This window comes from Anoplopoma fimbria, chromosome 16 (genome assembly GCF_027596085.1).
Source record: "Anoplopoma fimbria isolate UVic2021 breed Golden Eagle Sablefish chromosome 16, Afim_UVic_2022, whole genome shotgun sequence".
Taxonomy (NCBI): Eukaryota; Metazoa; Chordata; class Actinopteri; order Perciformes; family Anoplopomatidae; genus Anoplopoma; species Anoplopoma fimbria.
The window spans coordinates 22080344-22097608 of record NC_072464.1 but is presented as its reverse complement, the minus strand read 5'-3'; the positions used below and the strand labels follow the sequence as shown (position 1 = coordinate 22097608).

The 17265-nt window shown below is 38.0% G+C and overlaps 2 protein-coding genes across 2 annotated transcripts; both read right to left on the bottom strand.

Moving 5' to 3' along the window:
• Window positions 1-2811: 2811 nt before the first annotated feature.
• Window positions 2812-7090, bottom strand: si:ch211-67e16.3 (uncharacterized). Its single transcript, XM_054615702.1, has 5 exons — window positions 6879-7090; window positions 6347-6467; window positions 5932-6137; window positions 5400-5569; window positions 2812-3834 (listed from the first exon to the last, which is right to left on the bottom strand). Exons 1-5 carry the CDS (start codon window positions 6997-6999, stop codon window positions 3757-3759), a joined length of 696 nt encoding a protein of 231 aa, XP_054471677.1. The 5' UTR covers window positions 7000-7090; the 3' UTR covers window positions 2812-3756.
• A 3818-nt stretch (window positions 7091-10908) lies between these two features.
• Window positions 10909-16830, bottom strand: cd28 (CD28 molecule). The gene is made up of 5 exons (XM_054615909.1): window positions 16734-16830; window positions 14748-14998; window positions 12692-12848; window positions 12433-12596; window positions 10909-11699 (listed from the first exon to the last, which is right to left on the bottom strand). The coding sequence occupies exons 1-5, from the start codon at window positions 16804-16806 to the stop codon at window positions 11625-11627; spliced, it is 720 nt and encodes a 239-aa protein (XP_054471884.1). The 5' UTR covers window positions 16807-16830; the 3' UTR covers window positions 10909-11624.
• Window positions 16831-17265: the final 435 nt, after the last annotated feature.

Here is a 17265-nt window from a genome sequence, read left to right as displayed (position 1 = left end):
CATACCCACTTCCATACCCTTTCACATTGCACAGGGGGATACATGTTTTGTTGGTAGAAGGAGCACCTGGAGGAAACCCACAAGAACTTCTTACTACTTATCTTACATACACGACCCTAAACATACTTATTTCAACAGGAACAATAATACTTTCCGAAGTCCAACCAAATAGTTTTGTCTGAATTCACACGGTTAACCACTTGTTTAAAACTGCGCCCACAAGTATTCATGTGCCGTGTTCGGAATAAGAACTGGATGTTAAACGATCTGCGAAAGCTATAAAATGCACAGACATGATATGCAAAGTTGACCTTAAAAATGGCGAGCTATTTATTCGCCTACATAGTCAAGGATTCATGGCTTTTCTGAACACGACAGCTGTTTCTGTTAGACAGTCAGTCTTGGCCTTTTCATGGGATCATTTTTGAAAGACACCAGAGCTGTCCAGATTCGACTTTGGGGACTGCTAAACCACAGAAAGGTACTTTATTTAGAAAAAAGAAGGCAATTCCTGGTTTTGTAGAGAGAGCATTGACCAGTTCAAACATTGCCAAACAAAGAAATAGAGCTCGAGGACTTTATTACACTGAAGTTGCGTTCTATTAACAAAATCTGCCTCCTACAATATTATTTTCTCCCTATCTCATTCTCTTTCACACACACTCAAACACACATTCCCCCTCTACCTGTGTAACCCGAGCCCATGGGACTGGATTCGTGTCAAGCGCTTAACACTACAAACATCCACATATAGTCATTGCTCTCTCATGAATCGCTCTCGTTAAGGATTCACACCTTTTTGTAGTGATGTCAGATGATTGCAAACTCTTTAATCTCAGAGGGATCATTACAATCAGGTGTTAAGAAAAATGATCCATCTTACAAAGTAAACAGATGATGCAAAATCAACACATGATGCAAACTCGTCTGACTTTTCATGTATTTACAATTCATTTAATCTAAACTCAGATTTCACAACACTGTTAATACTAACACCTTGTAAGTGTAATTCCATGCTGTGAAAGATGGCTAATTTAATGCATAATACAAAGTAATGTATTTCTGATATTGCAAAATACTTCAACAAACCCTTATGACCTTCAGCCCTTCAGAAGAGGCCTTGTGACGATAGATGCCCTGCAAACCAATGCTTCCTCAATGCCATTCTTTCTAACGTCTCCTTTCGCAGATCTTGCCTTTGAAATCTGAGAATGTAACACAACCAAAATTGGTCTGAGAGTAAAAAATAACAAGAAAAACTGAATATTTAAATAAAAATGCTGAATTGCTTGTTTTAAGAGTTGCAAAAGATATTTACTCATTTAGTCATTTTTTAAATGTAATGTTAAATCTTCTGAATCTACATCATTATCAAACATAATTTATTAAGTTTCAGGTCATATCAACCGAAATCAATATACATCTTTTATCCTTTAAAATTTGCAAGTTAATGTGTTGTTGGTTAGTTCAGCTGGCTCAGTTACACACCAGTTGCACCTGTAAATAGTCTCTGTGGTGCAACTCATTTCAATTTTATCGATGAATAAAAGTCGGATTAGTAAATGCTTGCGTTGGGACAAAGCTCTGTTTAAACTTACGAAACAGCTGGTGTAACTGGCGACTCTGTGTCAGAGTAGGCTGTATGCAAAATGGACCAAATCATCTCAAAAGCTCTATTATTAAGGACACCTACCTGTGCAAGGTCTTGATCAGGTTTAACTTAATTATCTATAAATCCACTTTAGAGTAGTTTAAATTATGATAAATTATTTTTAAATATGAGATGAGAGAAAGAAGTGGAAAAAGGAGCTGTGGCCACATGTACCTGTTGTAGTTTTTTACAATGACTAATTTATTATGACAGCTGGAATGTTTCCATTCAAACAAATGAAATGAGATGCTTTTGTTTTGCTTCAGGCAGCTCCACACCCTCACAAACATGTTTGCAACCTCACCAGTTCACAGGCCTTCAGACACTGATTACAGGTTGCCCTTGTTGTTCTTTGTCCACACCTTGTTTCACATAATCACCGTGAGAAGAGAGTGGGACTAATGCTGCAGACAGTCTATGGTTGTCAGTTCTTTTTTTTTGGAATACAGTACCTAAATGCTGGACTCTAAATCTAATGAAATATACTTTTTCTATCCCTGGTTTTGAAAGTCTGTTAAACGTATTGTTCTTTTAATACTACTACAGTACATGGCTCCTGTGAGGCTGACACGGTGTGGAAAAAAGATCAGGGTTTGGCATCTCCAGTGTTTCCCTCTGTTGTCCATAGTCAGTGTTGCATCTACAATGCAACCTGATGCTGTCCTTTAACCATATAGTTATAAAGTATATAACATGCTGCTCTTATACAAACCTGCATTTTAAAAGACACAGGGCCTTGAAATGTGATTGTACCTGCATACATTTTCTGTTCCAGTCCTCAAAGTTGACACGATGGCGACACACTATTTATATTTCTCTATTATTGCAATACTTCTTTATTATTACACTATAAGTTTGTACTATGTCCTGTTTCTTGTTCCTTCCCTGTATTATATCTTTTTGTTTGCACCTTATGTTCATTCTTTGATTCTTTTGTTTTTGCAATGGGACCAGGGAAACATAATGTTGCTCCTCTATGTAATATGCTGCACTGAATATAGGTGGATGACAATAACGTCTCTCTTATCTTATCTTCATCTTTGTCATTTCAGTTACACGGCTGTCATGTCATGTCTACATATTTAACATTTTCAGCTTTGAGTTTGCAAGGATAGTTTTGGATAAGGTTTTCCTTTATCATTTTATTGAGAACATGCCAAATGAAAAAGGTGATATAAAAGATACATTTTACACACAAGGATAAAACAGAATACAGTTACTACCCCTGGCTAACAGCAGCAGAGAGAAAGGAGGCTCGAGAGTCCACCATTTATGTATGTATGTATGTATGTATGTATGTATGTATGTATGTATGTATGTATGTATGTATGTATCATCTTCCTTCCTTTCCCTCTCAGTTTGTATTTAAGGATATTCAAGGCCAGGGCCACTTTGAGCCAGACTTGTAGAAGGCTGGCTCATTGCAGGTCTCCACATTCTCAATACCTTAAAGTACCTCAAACTCAGGGGGAGGCCCGTCCAGCATTCATTTTTCCATGAATTGCCTTTTTTGAGTAGATCAAGGCTTCTCCCACCCTGTCCTTAAAACAGCCGCTAGTGCTGCTAGAGACTGGACAGGGGCCCACCAAATGTCTCCTCCCTGGGCTTCCCTTTATTTTCTCTCTACTGGTTTGTTTACTTTCCCCTGGCATTTTGTCCAGCATCTTACACCATTTTGTTCAATAGAAAGTTATTGAAAATGGAAAGTTGTCACAATTCCCCAAAGTTGAACCATACACAGTCCAAAGGATTAATTTGTTGGGGTATACATAAGCATTTTATAGCTTTAATGGATGTTGGAAGCACTAGTTGAAAATGGTTAAAATTAATAATAAATTGTACATATATTCATGTATCCTATATAACGGATAATACCATGGTGCCACATCACATACAACTGTAAAAGCAGAGACAAGCAGATGATCAGCTGACAGCATGGTGGCTTTACACAGTCTTTGTCTCACTCTGCTGTTTGTTTTCAGTGGTACAGGAGTTTTTTACTCAATTGGAAAAATAAGTATTTGCAATAGCTTGAGACTCTGATGCGATCTGCTGTTCTCTCTCACAAGACATTGAGCATGAGGCCAGTAGTGAAGAAAGATGAGTCAGAAAGGTGGATTCCTTGGCCGAGGAGCTTTCCTCATTTCTACATAGGTGGAGTTCTCGGCTTTTCTGTTGCTGCACTGAAACACAGAAACAGAAAAGTAACAGGTTACTTAGGGTTTTCTTTTCTTAATCATATGTAGCTCAATGAAAGTCTCCAAAAGTGCTGGAGACTTGTAGCTGCAATAGCTAAAGATGTACTTAGTTATAAACAAACTGGGGTAAACAGAGAAATTACAGGCCAACAAAGTCGGAGCCTAAGAGAGTTTATAAATTATGAAGATTCATTTTGGGGCCCACATAATTTTATCCTCTCTTTAAAAAATAAAATGCCCAAAAACTTGGCTCTGGTAAAGTTTTGTATGCCAAATTGTGGTAAACTCATTCCATATATCAACGCATCCTCATACAATATTTTTTATGATATCTTACGAAAAGTTACCCCTCATTTTTCGTTCGTATTCGTATATTACGCTCGTTACGTGCATACAGTCTTTTCAAAATAAACTTCCATCTTAAAGCAACAAAACTAATTGGTTAGGTTGAGGAAAAGAGCACTTTTTTTGGTTGAAATAACTACGGAAGTGCTGTTACTGAAGTTCGCAAGTTACGTGACAAATAAATCAGCATTGACTTGTCGTTTCACAAGGGGAATGAACTGCAGTCTCCTGGATGATAGATCACTGTTTGTTGGACATACAAAGCAATTTGTGGAGTATCTACATATTACGGCTTATTATTTTTCATAGATACAGTACCAGTCAAAAGTTTGGTAACACCTTCCCATTCAATGTTTTTTCTTTATTTCTATATTTATTTTTTTCCACATTGTAGATTAATATTGAAGACATCCAAACTATGAAGGAACACATATGGAATTATGTGGTAAACATTACATTACATTACAGTCATTTAGCAGATGCTTTTATCCAAAGCGACTTACAGTCAGTAGTATATTACATATCATTCACCCATTCACACACTGATGACAGGCTACCATGCAAGCACCTCATCATCATCAGACTCTAGTTTTGAGAGTCCACACCGATGGCAAGCCTTCGGGAGCAACTTGGGGTTAAGTGTCTTGCCCAAGGACACATCGACTGCCGAAGCCGGGTATTGAACCGCGCTCTGATTGGAGAATTACCTTGCTCTCCACTACGCCACAGCCGCCCCATAAACAAACAAATGCTCAACAAACCAGAATATGTTTTATATTCTTCAAAGTAGTTGAATGAGAAGGTGTGTCCAAACTTTTTACTGGTACTGTATATCTACGAATGTTGAATGAGACCAGCCTGCATATATCGATACTTAAGAATGCCATTATCCTAGACCATACATTACAGCCTTACACACGGCTGAGATTGCACCAAATTAAGAAATAAAATGGCAAACTGAGTCCACAGTTTTGTGATTTGTTGTGTTTTCGGAGTGCAACTATCCTAGTGCATACAACAACCAGAGTTAGCTACTTCATGTTTTGAGACAGCACGGCCATCCAACTTTCCCAACATTAAGCCATGAATTTATCAGGTGTTTTCTATTAGTCTTTTGTGGTTTCTTTTTGTTTTCAGTGACAGAAAGATAAAAACAGATACCAAGACAGATAGTTAGACTGACTGTCAGACAGACACATAGTCACCCTCAGTCTGATGTAGAAGGAGGTGATGACACAGCTGTACAGGAACACGTGAGCCAGCAGACCAATCAGAATCCAACAGAGCTGAGGAGACTGAGGAGACTGAGGAGACTGAGGAGACTGAGGACGAGGAGAAGGTGAAGGCTGAAGTATGCAGGGCGCTTCATTTTGACCTAAAAACATGGTGAGGACATTTTCTGTTGTACTTAACTGGTTTACACACAAACACAGTGTTTTACCAAAATCACAAACCCAAACACAAGTTTCCACATTTTAATGAACAGAGAAGTATTTGGAAAGTCAATATTTAAAATACTAGACACTTAAAGCTTGCTTTCAAATTTTAGGTCACAATTTTTTTTCATATATAAAAATAAAAAGATAAATAAGTGTTTCTTTTCTTTGCTTTCCGTTTTATCAAGACATTACATGTATAGAATATGAAAGTGGATACATCTGTGTGGCATTTGATAATATTTCTTCATTGGCTTGTATTAACATTAGCACTACAAATCGTCCAAATAGTTAAACATACCTGCCAGTAGTATGGTTGGTGTTCCTTTCTCGGTGAGATGTATATTATTCTCTTTCACTGTGAACTCACACTCATATTTCATGTCCATGGCCTTTGGCCAGAGGTTGAGCATGATAAAAAGCCATTTTTGGGGATTCTCTTGGTACATGATAATGTTCCTACAGTCTTGCTGCCCCTTCTGGCAGAGCTGTCTAGGTTTGTCTGGTCTGAGAGTAAGCAAAGATAAATTAATCAGAGTATATCTAACTCTAGACGAGAAGACTGCTAGTACACCAGGCCAAGAAATACTCCCAAACATAACCCCCATTAAACGGCAAACTATTCTAATTAAACAAACTAAGTGTTAAACTTTGACCTATACATGGTGATACAATAGAATTAATGATACCAAAAAAAGAAAGATAATGATACATACAGTAACACGACGTTGAGTCGAACATCTTCGACAGCGCTGGCGTTTGCCGTGGTTTCACAGCTGATAGAGGCTGACCCATCTGGGTTTACAGTCACATTCAGAGGCTGAATCACCTCAGAACCTGATGAGTGAAAATGATTCAGCTACTCTTTAAAACACATCAAAATATGCCTTATGATCAAACTAGGTTGCCCTATTGTTTTATCCTTTTTAACAAAAAAATGCTTCAGATTTCTTTTGGAAAGGGATTCAGTCTTTTCAGAAAAGTGTCCAAATGTATTCTTGTGTTAATACACTGGCTGTCTGCTGTGTGACAACAAATCATTTATTACAACAAATGTAGAAACATCTCAGCCTGTACAAATAGAAATATATGCAAAGCAATAGTTAACATTTCATTGGATCATTAGGTGAATTATTAGGCTATTATTGGTAATATTGTATTTATAAAATAAAACACATAAGTACAAGAATTAAAGGTAAAACTCTGAAAATTGCTAAATACAGTATTTGGTGAAATGGAGTGTCCTACCATGACTTTGGTGGAAGATGAAACTCAGATAAATGTTGAAGATGATGAAGATGTTAGAGCTGCAAGCTGTCATCTCAGCGTTTCTGCTTCTTCTCATACTGACACCAGTGTTAACAAACATCACAATCACATACAGCTCATTCTGATACTGACCTCTTTATTAAACAGGAAAAGGGAAATTTTGAGGTCGGAAGATAAGCTATAAAAGTGTTTCTATGTGACCTTCATTGCTTTGAAGAATCTACACTCAGTTACCAACTGTGACTCAAACTCATGTTGTTTGCGTAGTTTCTGTGGGTGGCTCTCTTTCCTGTAGCAAACCATTGTGATGCAGTAGCTACTCAGAGAACCTGGATCTGTAGATTACACCACTTCCTGTATGGCAGGAAATATTTGTTTGATTCAGTGAAAAAAGTTAGAATTTACAAGTTGACTTTTTGCACCAGATTATGGCAAATTGTATGCAGGTTTTTTTTGTTTTACAATCTCATTCGCCTGCTCACTTTTTTACCACTCTCCATCACTTCTCATCAGCCTGCAGTAAATAACGGGCCCATCTCCACTCAGTTTGTCCTTCAAAAGTATACTGTAGACCCTTCTGTTTACCTCTCTCTGAAATTGCTTTTATCGAAAAGAACGTAGAGGTTACAGTGTAGACAGTATGTCAAAGACCTCTATGTATTGTGTTGCAGAGATATAATGAGCATGCTAACTGACTAGCCCATATAGAGGCCATAAGGAGTCATTGTAGCATCCAGAAGTAGAGCTGCCCTGTGAGCTTGTTAATCACGTTAAAGGTACAGGGTGTGTTTACGTTTAGATTTTTTGTTTATTGGAATTAATCATAATTTGAAGAAATTGACTGGCATTTTTTTTCCATCTTCCTCACCTCCAGAAGTCTACGTCAGAGGAGAGCAGGCCACAGCTCAAGCAGAGACTGACAGTTAGCTCTTATTCAGCCAGGGATCTGGCATAACAAGAGTCAGCAGTGTTAATCCACATCCTGTTTTTCAGACTTTGTGCTTCTGTGAAATGTGTTCGTGCCTGTGTGACAAATGGAAACCACAGATACAATCAGTATTAGAAGCCTGAACTGCGTTCTCAGACTGATCGGTCCAACTTTGGTCTGCTCATTTTTTGAGAGAGATAAAACTGAGTCTTGTTCTATTTATCCTTTTTTTGTTTTAGGCCTAACAGCAAAAATATTTTTTCTTATAATCTTCCTTGTTTCCTTAAGACTTTGAGTGAGTGAGTTGCAGACAAACAACGTAAAACAGATTGCACTAAATATCCCACAGAATCATAAATAAAGCGAAAAATTTGGATTTCTAACACTAATCAATCATTTGTATGCTTGAAACAACCTAAATATAAACAAACCAAGGCCATGTTATTCTCTGGTTTTCTTACTATACTTAAAAAATACATTAGCCTCCTTCTCCCCATCATTTTGAATCAGTTTTGTCACAGTTCTTCCTCCATACTGTCAGTAGTTCCATACTCTGTCTCACTCACCTAATTGGCTCACTCTGTTCACCTGCCTGTCACTCTCTCTCAGTTCACTCCGGCCACTCCCAGTTCCACTTCCAGCTCTCAGCCCCGCCCCCTCTCTCTCACCACACTCTCCCTCACTCACCTAATCAGTCTCATGCAGTGCACCTGTCTGCCACGCCCACCTCATCAGCACAATCCCTCTCAGCCTGCTCACTCTGCTGCACCTACACCCTGCAGTATAAATGCCCCACTCATTCACACACTCGTTGCCAGATCGTTCGTTGCATTTATGTCAGACCTTCCAGCAAATTCCCGTGGACTGATTTCCCGTTGCCGACCCTGCCTGCCTGTCTGGACTTCCCTGCCTTGCCTGTGCCCCGTTCAACGACTCAGCCTTCTGTCCCCGACCACCGGATTCCCCTACCTTGCCTTTGCCTCGGTTAGCCGCCTTAGCCTTCTGTCCCCGACCACGAGGGTAGCCTCCGCTTCCTCTGGTTTCCGTCTGCCTCATCCCCTGCCTGTTTCCCAATGTGAGTCTGACCCTGCCTGTATGTCTGCTGTGTGCTCAGCTTTGAATAAAGCTCCAGAACTTTATCTGTCTCCTGGTCGTTCTGCTTTTGGGTCCACACCCCACCCGTGACAAGTTTAAGCAAAGATGGTATTGGGGGTTCCACAAGGTTCAATCCTGGGACCATTTGCTTTTCATCAAAACAGGCTCCTTTTTGGCAGCATTATAAGGAAATATATCCAATCCTATTGATGAATGTGTGGATGGCACACAGTACATTTTTCTCTCCTCTAATAATCAATAGTTCCAGAGACCCCTTCCCCCCACATATTTACGACGTCAGATTAGGGGAACTGTGTCCAACCATTTCTTTAACTAATCGTAACCACACTCACACTCGATTAACAGAAATGATTGGCCGGCCATGCAGAGGTGATAGAGGAGCCAGGGTGTGTTCCCCTGGATGCAAAAAGAAGTCTGATTGTATAGAAATCTATGAAAATTGACTCTCACTTGATTTATTCCCTCAGTAAACATTGTAAACATGAGTTTATGTTCTCAATCAATAGTTTCAAGTCTTTAATACAGCATGATGTTTAGTATACTAAATTATGATCCCATTTAGAATAAAATGGTATCCATGCCAAAAATCTTTGGCCACAAACCAATTGTAAACAATTTAGAACAATTATCAACATACATGCTAGTTCTGATAGAGCAAATCTGAGACTGACATGTGTGTTACAGTAGGTGCTAAAAAAGAGAATGTTTTTACACATTTGGCTGGAATACAGCAAGTCAGGAACCAGAAAGTCATGCCCGTAAAATGGGCAACTTTTATCGGTTGAAAAAACACATCAGATATTAAATGTTTTATATCTCAAGCTGAATCCAAGGATTGTGGTTAATACCTGTATCTCAAACAGATTACCGACAACAACTGCAATGCTCTTTGCTTGATTACCAAACAGACAATCGGAGGGCTCCAGATCATGAAAAAAATGCAGCAGCTCCACTCGTACATGCAAAGCCAAACATGTTATTGCCTCTATATGTTTCTGCTCTGTGAATGCAATCGACACATCTCTCAAAATGCATGCAGAACAAGATACAGATGTGGTGAGAGTGTTTATACGTACTTTGATGATGTTCCTTGCTGAATGAAACAGAAATATTGTTCTAATGGCAATGTTAGAGTTAAGTTTAGAGGTCTTTTGTTGCTTTTCTTTCAAAGTGATAAGCATAGAGTGTGTAAAATATAGACGTGGTCTCAGTGACATCATCCATAGGTTTCCGAAGAGCTGTGGCTTCACAGCTAATCCAAAGATAGCTAAAGAAGAGGTTCGAGGTTCGTTGAGACGGCCCCCACCTGTCACTCAAAGTTCAATTATGCCTTACTTTAAGCCTTAATATATCTTAAAGGGGTAAGTAGGATTAAAAACAACGCCTAGTATAGTTGCATGAACAGGACATCTACATGGAGACCAATCCTGATTTTGTACCGGGCTGTAAACTATTTATTTTTTACTATAAAGTTCAGCCTCAAGTGGTCATCTGAAGAACTGCAGTTATTGGCACTTCTGCGTTGACTTGATTTCTAATTACCAGAGGTTGCCATATTTGATTTAAAGATGGAAAAATCATTAAATTGCAAGCGTATTAATCAATTCCAATCACCAGTACTGTTTTAAGAAAATATGAGTAACTTGAATATATTTGTTGTTTGCTGCTTGGCTGTGCACAAGAGTTAGAAAAAACACTTTTGTTTAGCTTTTTTAACATCAGTACTTGACTACTTTGCAAGCATGAAAGAAATGGAAAAAACTCATACGGCCCACTCTGTAATTATCTTCACTTTGTTCAATTTCCTGATTGGTTCTTGGTGGAAATAAGAAAAAATTCTGTATTCAGGTTTAAAACATTTTTTAAAATCCACAAAACTACAATTTAAAGTACAGAAACTTTATTTTTAGGTATATCCAACATGAATATTTGATGAACATTGCAATGGCAACAAGGTAAACTGACATAAGGTAAAAATAAATTCACATGCAAACTTCTACAGCCATTCTGCACCCTAATCATTCAAAGCATTGCATTTTCAGCTGGAGTGTTAAGCAAAGTTTAACTTGAAGCTCTTCAGTTTTTAATCAACTATTTTTACACAGTGTTAGCCAAACAAGCCTTCTAGCTGAAGTAATAGTGAGAGTTCAGATAAGTGCCACAACAACTAAGGTAAATGAAAACTCATTCAAGCTACAGCTTTTTCATATAATTTGTGTTTACAACAATGTAAACAATATTTTATACTTAATAAATAATAATATAATAATAATAATATCAACAGACACTAAATATCGTTACCTTCCTAAAATAATAGCCCAAGTCATTTTTTCAGTCACACTCTTGATAGGCCATTATACTACAGGGGTAGAATTACATGATCTGTTCAACTGAGGATGTAGGCGAGCATCATGAGGAGATGATTTAGGCAACAAAATCATTTTTGTCAAAAAATGACTTAGGCCATTATTTTAGGAAGGTGACGATATGTAATTTTCTATAGCTGCGCAAAAAAAACAAAAAACGAACCTCAATCAAAACAGAGGTGATATTTGATAAACGGTCAATACTGACCTTGTATTCCTCTAAACCCTCCATTCAAAATCAATGGTACTCTACTGAAATAATGCAGCTTTGGACATGATGGGCCTGACGTTATTTCTTTTTTTTCATGCAAAGTATTAACATGAAAATGCAGCATCATCTATATTGCGAAGCACACCAGGCTCCCTCCTCCCTCGTTCACACTGTAGAACCTGCAAATGGAATACACATAGATTTTAATGCAACAAACAATAGGTGATAATTACATTTTATTTGATTTTATACCCTGGAGAGTAACAGCAAAGAGGACAGAGAAGGTGCCTCAGTTAAATACAGTTCTGAGAGCTCTTGGAAGTATTTAGCCTGCATCATTAAGGCATTACTGTTGTGGTATATTAACCCCCTGTGTGGTATTCTGATTAAACCCAGACTAATGTTGAGATTTATACCATTTATGCACTGCATTAGCTGAAATAATTGTCCGTCTAAATAGATGTAGAAACAAGACCAGGCCTCAATAAAGCAGTTTAAGGCCCTTACTGTGCCAATCATACTTATCTCAAACTAGTATTTACTTACAATGGCCATATGTGTCTGAAACAATCAAATTAAACTTAATTCATTCAGACAATGAAATAGACTGTATTTATTCGGTTGTCTTCTTTACTTTTGACACCTAATTTACTCGAAGTTCTGGAGCAATAATTAGCCAATTTTCACCATCTACCATAATGTTTATTTGCCAAAAAAATGAAATCAAATTGACCTACACCGTGCTAATGTTATGTCAGGTGTGATTAAGGTCTGGGAAGTGTTTGCTTATTGACATTTTTACTTTTAAACATGCTGCATCCACCAGTGATAACGTCTATGTTCACTAGTAAAAAATAAATGGAGTAAGAACAATAAAATGTATAAATAGCTCTAAAATAATAATGCTCTGACCTGGAAGTAGATGATGATGATGAGGACAAATATGACCAGCATCACCAGTATAACCACAGGAACACTGACAGGTGCCATCCTGTCATCACCCTCATCATCCTCCCCATCATCACCCTGGAGTGCAGTCTGTCTCTGAGCCCCCTGCACCGGACAGTCGGAGCTGCCTGTGGACAAAAGTAAATGGATGACAGGAAAGTGAGACTGAAAGTGAGAAAGAAAGATGTGTGGACTGTCTGCCGGTCAGGTGTGGGCGTCTCACCTAAGACATGAATGAGTGTGCCGTTGCCAGTGAGCCGCCGGTACGGTGGCGGGTAGAAGATCTCTATCTCACAGCGATACATATCTGTGTCTGTGGCTCTCAGTCCGGACACTGTCACCTCCACGGCACCCTCCTTCAACTGAGCGGAGCACTGCACCTATAAACACACATTATATCTGAGTTTGATTCCAGCAGATAACAAATGATGTTGTTTTTTTTATTTCATGACTTATGAATATATTACTTTCAAGTAAAATAAATTATTTGTGATTTTCTGTGTTAAGACAACCTGTGAATGCATGAGTTTATATACATTGGTGTATTTTTTTAATGCTGTAACCCATACTGATGAAAGACACATTTTTAATCATCCATTTGCCTTTAATTGGGGTTTTTATGGCATACCCTGTCTATCAAATAAGAAATGTTCTCCTATTTGGGTTGACATTTTACTCCCAAGAAATATACAATATATAATAAGCAGATTTACTGAGCACATTTATGCTCTTATCTCCTGTTGGACAGTGTGAGCTTTGACGCCTCCCTCAGGCCGAATTGTGAATTTGTCAACAAAAAATATCTCAGAAGGACATATTGATGTACATTTTGCTGAACACATTAATGCTCCCCAGTTGACGAACCACTTCGATCTTTTAGAAACCCATAATTTAGGGGGATTTAAGTGTCAAAGAATTAAGCGTTATATGTTATATGTTATATGCAGATTTTAAAGCTCTCCAAGACAAATTTGAAATTAACTTTTTCCTCCAACATCACCCTCAAGGCTAAATTGACAATGTTATCCCAACTTCTAGTAAGGATCTGGGAAAAGAAAAACTATATGCATGTTATTAATTTATCCATCACTTCTGTACTGTGATGTGTCAGGAACACTGCTGGAGACTTTTTTATTTCAAGAGGACCCTATGGTAGATAAAGCATGAATAAGTGGCCCAATGTGTAACAAAAAGTGAGAAAGTACCCTCTAGGATGTCCTTCCACGAGAGAAAATGTGATGCAGCATCATAAAGTCTGACCTCTGAGTTGTATAAAAGCAACTTTAATCTGTTTGGGCTTGTGACCTTTTACAATATTCCCCCTCTCCATGCGTCAAAGATTAAGGTGAGGTTGTGGTAGAAATCTTTACTTGACCTTTATTCTTCTGCAAAATATATTTTGTTTGTTTTAAAAAAAAAAAAGACTCTTCTTAGAAATGTCTTTCTGTTTCATCTGTTGGTTAATTGACCCCTGACCCCGGACATTTAGGATAATGGTGGGGTCAGACCATAATACACGATACAAGGCTATAGATGACGACTTTATTGATTATAAATGTATAGTGTTTATTAGGGGAGACACCCCAGGCAAAAACATTGTTTATAATCTTACAGCTTACACCTATCTTCTCTTCTTTCAGCTTGTTTTATTTTCAAATTGTTTAATGATTGTTTTAATTGTATTTGAACGTCCTTTTGCAGTGTATTTTTGTTGCACTTTGTTTCTATGCTTTGGATGTTTTATATTAAAGCAATTTGAATTGCCTTGTTGTTGAAGTGTGTTATATAAGTAAACTTGCCTTGCCTTGCCACAAGTATTTGGATTATTGATGACTAACTAAGCGAAAAATCAATGTTAAAGTTCAGGGAATAGACATCATTATGTAGTATTTATTAACTGTTTAACCCTCAAAAACTATAACTGTTTCATCAGGAGTGTGTGTACGTGTGTGTGTGTGTGTGTGTGTGTGTGTGTGTGTGTGTGTGTGTGTGTGTGTGTGTGTGTGTGTGTATTCATCAAAATTGATCCATCAGATTGAAATGTTGCAAAACCCTAATTGGTGCACAGAGGCAGAGGTGACATCCTCGTTTTCCCAACCAAGCCCCGCCCACATCTAAAATACAGAAAATCTCACTAAAGGAAAATGAAAACTGTCTAAAATGTGTGTTTTGATGTAGGATCCCTGTCTTTCATAGTAAGAAGCTGGTATAGAAAATGTGTTTTCAGGGCCTTTAAGGTTAAATTTCATAATTTTGGTTAAAGTTCTCATAAGACTTACCTCTCCCTCTTTCTCCACAACTTGCTTTCTCTGCCCTGTGAAGTTGAGGATGGACGAGCAGAACTCCTCGGTGCCATAGAGGCCTTTCAGTAGAGTCACACGGAGATCCTCTGGGTCAGGATAAGGGTAATGCAGGGTTTGGTCATCGGAAGGTTGGATCTGGTGGTAGGAGGGTTGGGGTTTGACGAAGCACTGGACTTGTGCCGTACCATTGATGCTCACTACTCTATAGGGCTGGATCACCTTCACAGCTGGCAGAGAAAAAGGGAAGGTTGGGTGGAGTTAAAGTGTGTCCACAGAGAGTTTGACGCCATGATTATGTACTGAATCCAAATTGCAAAGGATGGACAGAACCTCTGCAGATTAACCTTTTTTAAGGATAGAACATAATTAACTTATTACAGCTGTCTGCAGAGGAACAAACTACTAACTTTAAAGATTTCAGGCAGATGTGGACAGTGATAAATGGTCATTGGCTGCTTATTTCTTTTTGATAGTTACTTAAAAATCTGTTCATTTCATTACTATAATTTTTTTTCATTAATCAGCTCAGCCAGAGGTTTCCCTGCCAAATCTCAAAAACCCTTCAAACCATTACGTCACTTCCTCTGTTTAACACATGGAGACATAAAAAGATGAAACTCTGTGGTTTGACAGCACAGAAATCAGCACACATTAGAAAAAAGTTTTTCTGTATCTGCTGCTCTCTCATTTTAAACTTGTATTAACTTAATACTTCTAATACAGTGCCAACTTACAATCTTAGGATGTTATGTGTAAATCTGTAATTAAATAAAGTTAAAACAGGGCCCACTGTAAGATGTTAATGTGTATGTAGATAATGTGAAAAAACTGAACAGGCAGAATGGTAAAATATTGGTTTCTGTGGCAAGAGCTTAAGACAAAGATAACTTCTAGAAACGAGGATGTGCATTGTACATACAGTGTGATTCATTATAAATATGTAAGACATTTTCTAGTCGCCCTAAAAATGTAGACTTGTTTGAGACAGCAAACAAGTCAACACCTCTAATAATTAACCATAATTGACAGGTTATTACTGAATTCCATTGAATTGCTGCTATATTGATACTAATATTGAATTGATTCAACAGCACTGCTGCCCCCACATGAGGGAAAAGTTCCTTCAGCACTGTTTTGCATAACTTCCACCTTCAGATGGAAAGATGAAAGGGAATAGTTTGACATTTTGGAAAATATGAAAATACCACTCTCACATATTTGTGGTAAATATAATATAGCCAGCAGCCAGTTAGCTTAGCTTAAAAACTAAAATAAATAGTCAATAACATGACCCCCTGTGAAACAGTGAATTACACTTGGGTAACAAACACACAAGATAACATGTTAAAAATTGAGTCGTAGAGGTGCTGGAAGCTAGAGTTTGTTAGCTTTGGACAGAGCCAGGCTAGCTGTTTCCCCTTGTTTCCAGTCTTTGCGCTAAGCTAATGAGATGCTAACTCAAGCTCCATATTAACTGTAGCCTACAGATAGTGGTATCAATCTTTAAAACAAATTTCCAGAAATGTTTGAACTCTTCTTTTAAAAATGTACCTATGAGTGAAGTTCATTTGCTTATTTATAACCAAATAGCAACACATCTCTATGCCTTTTACACCTAAAATCAGAGATATAAAGGACAAAAGTTTCATCTTACAACTGGTCTGCTCAACTAGAGCACATGAGTGTAACATTAGTGTTTGTACAGTACTGTCACAGTTTTTTTTCCCTGAAAATATTAAAAAGTAGAAATTTTGAATAAGTAGAAATTTTGTTAGAAATAAAAGTATTTAGGTCTGGCTGTGGCTAAGGTCATTCATCTTAATATGAGTCTCCATAGAGGTCAGGGTTTTTCTAGTTGCAGTGGTCAAATTGCATCTTTTGTCACGTGACAGCAAGAACTGTTACCCATCCATGTACTAAACACCACTATCGTCACATCAGTAAAAGTATGTTTATACTCACCACTCCACACAGGCCGGCAGAGACTGAGGACTGTCAACACAATCCATGCCATCACACAGTGAGTCTGGAACATCCTACAGTATCTGACACTATCACACAGAAGGAGACAAGAAACTGAAATATCACAAAACGCTAGTGAGCACACACCCTCGCACTGAACAAATTTGATTAGAATACAGCAAAAACAGTGAAACTTGCCTTTATAGTTGTGCACGTTCTCTCAGCTTTCATGGAAACTATGTGCCAGCACAGGAAATGATGATGGTGTTTGCCGGTAAAGGGAGACAGCAAGTTTATCAAGCTGTGGTTCTGCAGGAAAGCTGAGCAGAACAAAATTCAGTGATTGTGCTAAACTATTGTCAGCGTTATTAACAGCCTCATCTTCACAAACAATTTAAAAAGAAGCAGCGTAAAAGGCTCAGAACACTGACAATGTAAAATACTGGGGTTTTTTCAATTACCTTCCAGTGGAGAAAACACAATAGCCCTTTAGGATTCCTTGTCAGTGGAGAAAACACAATAAAGTGCCCTT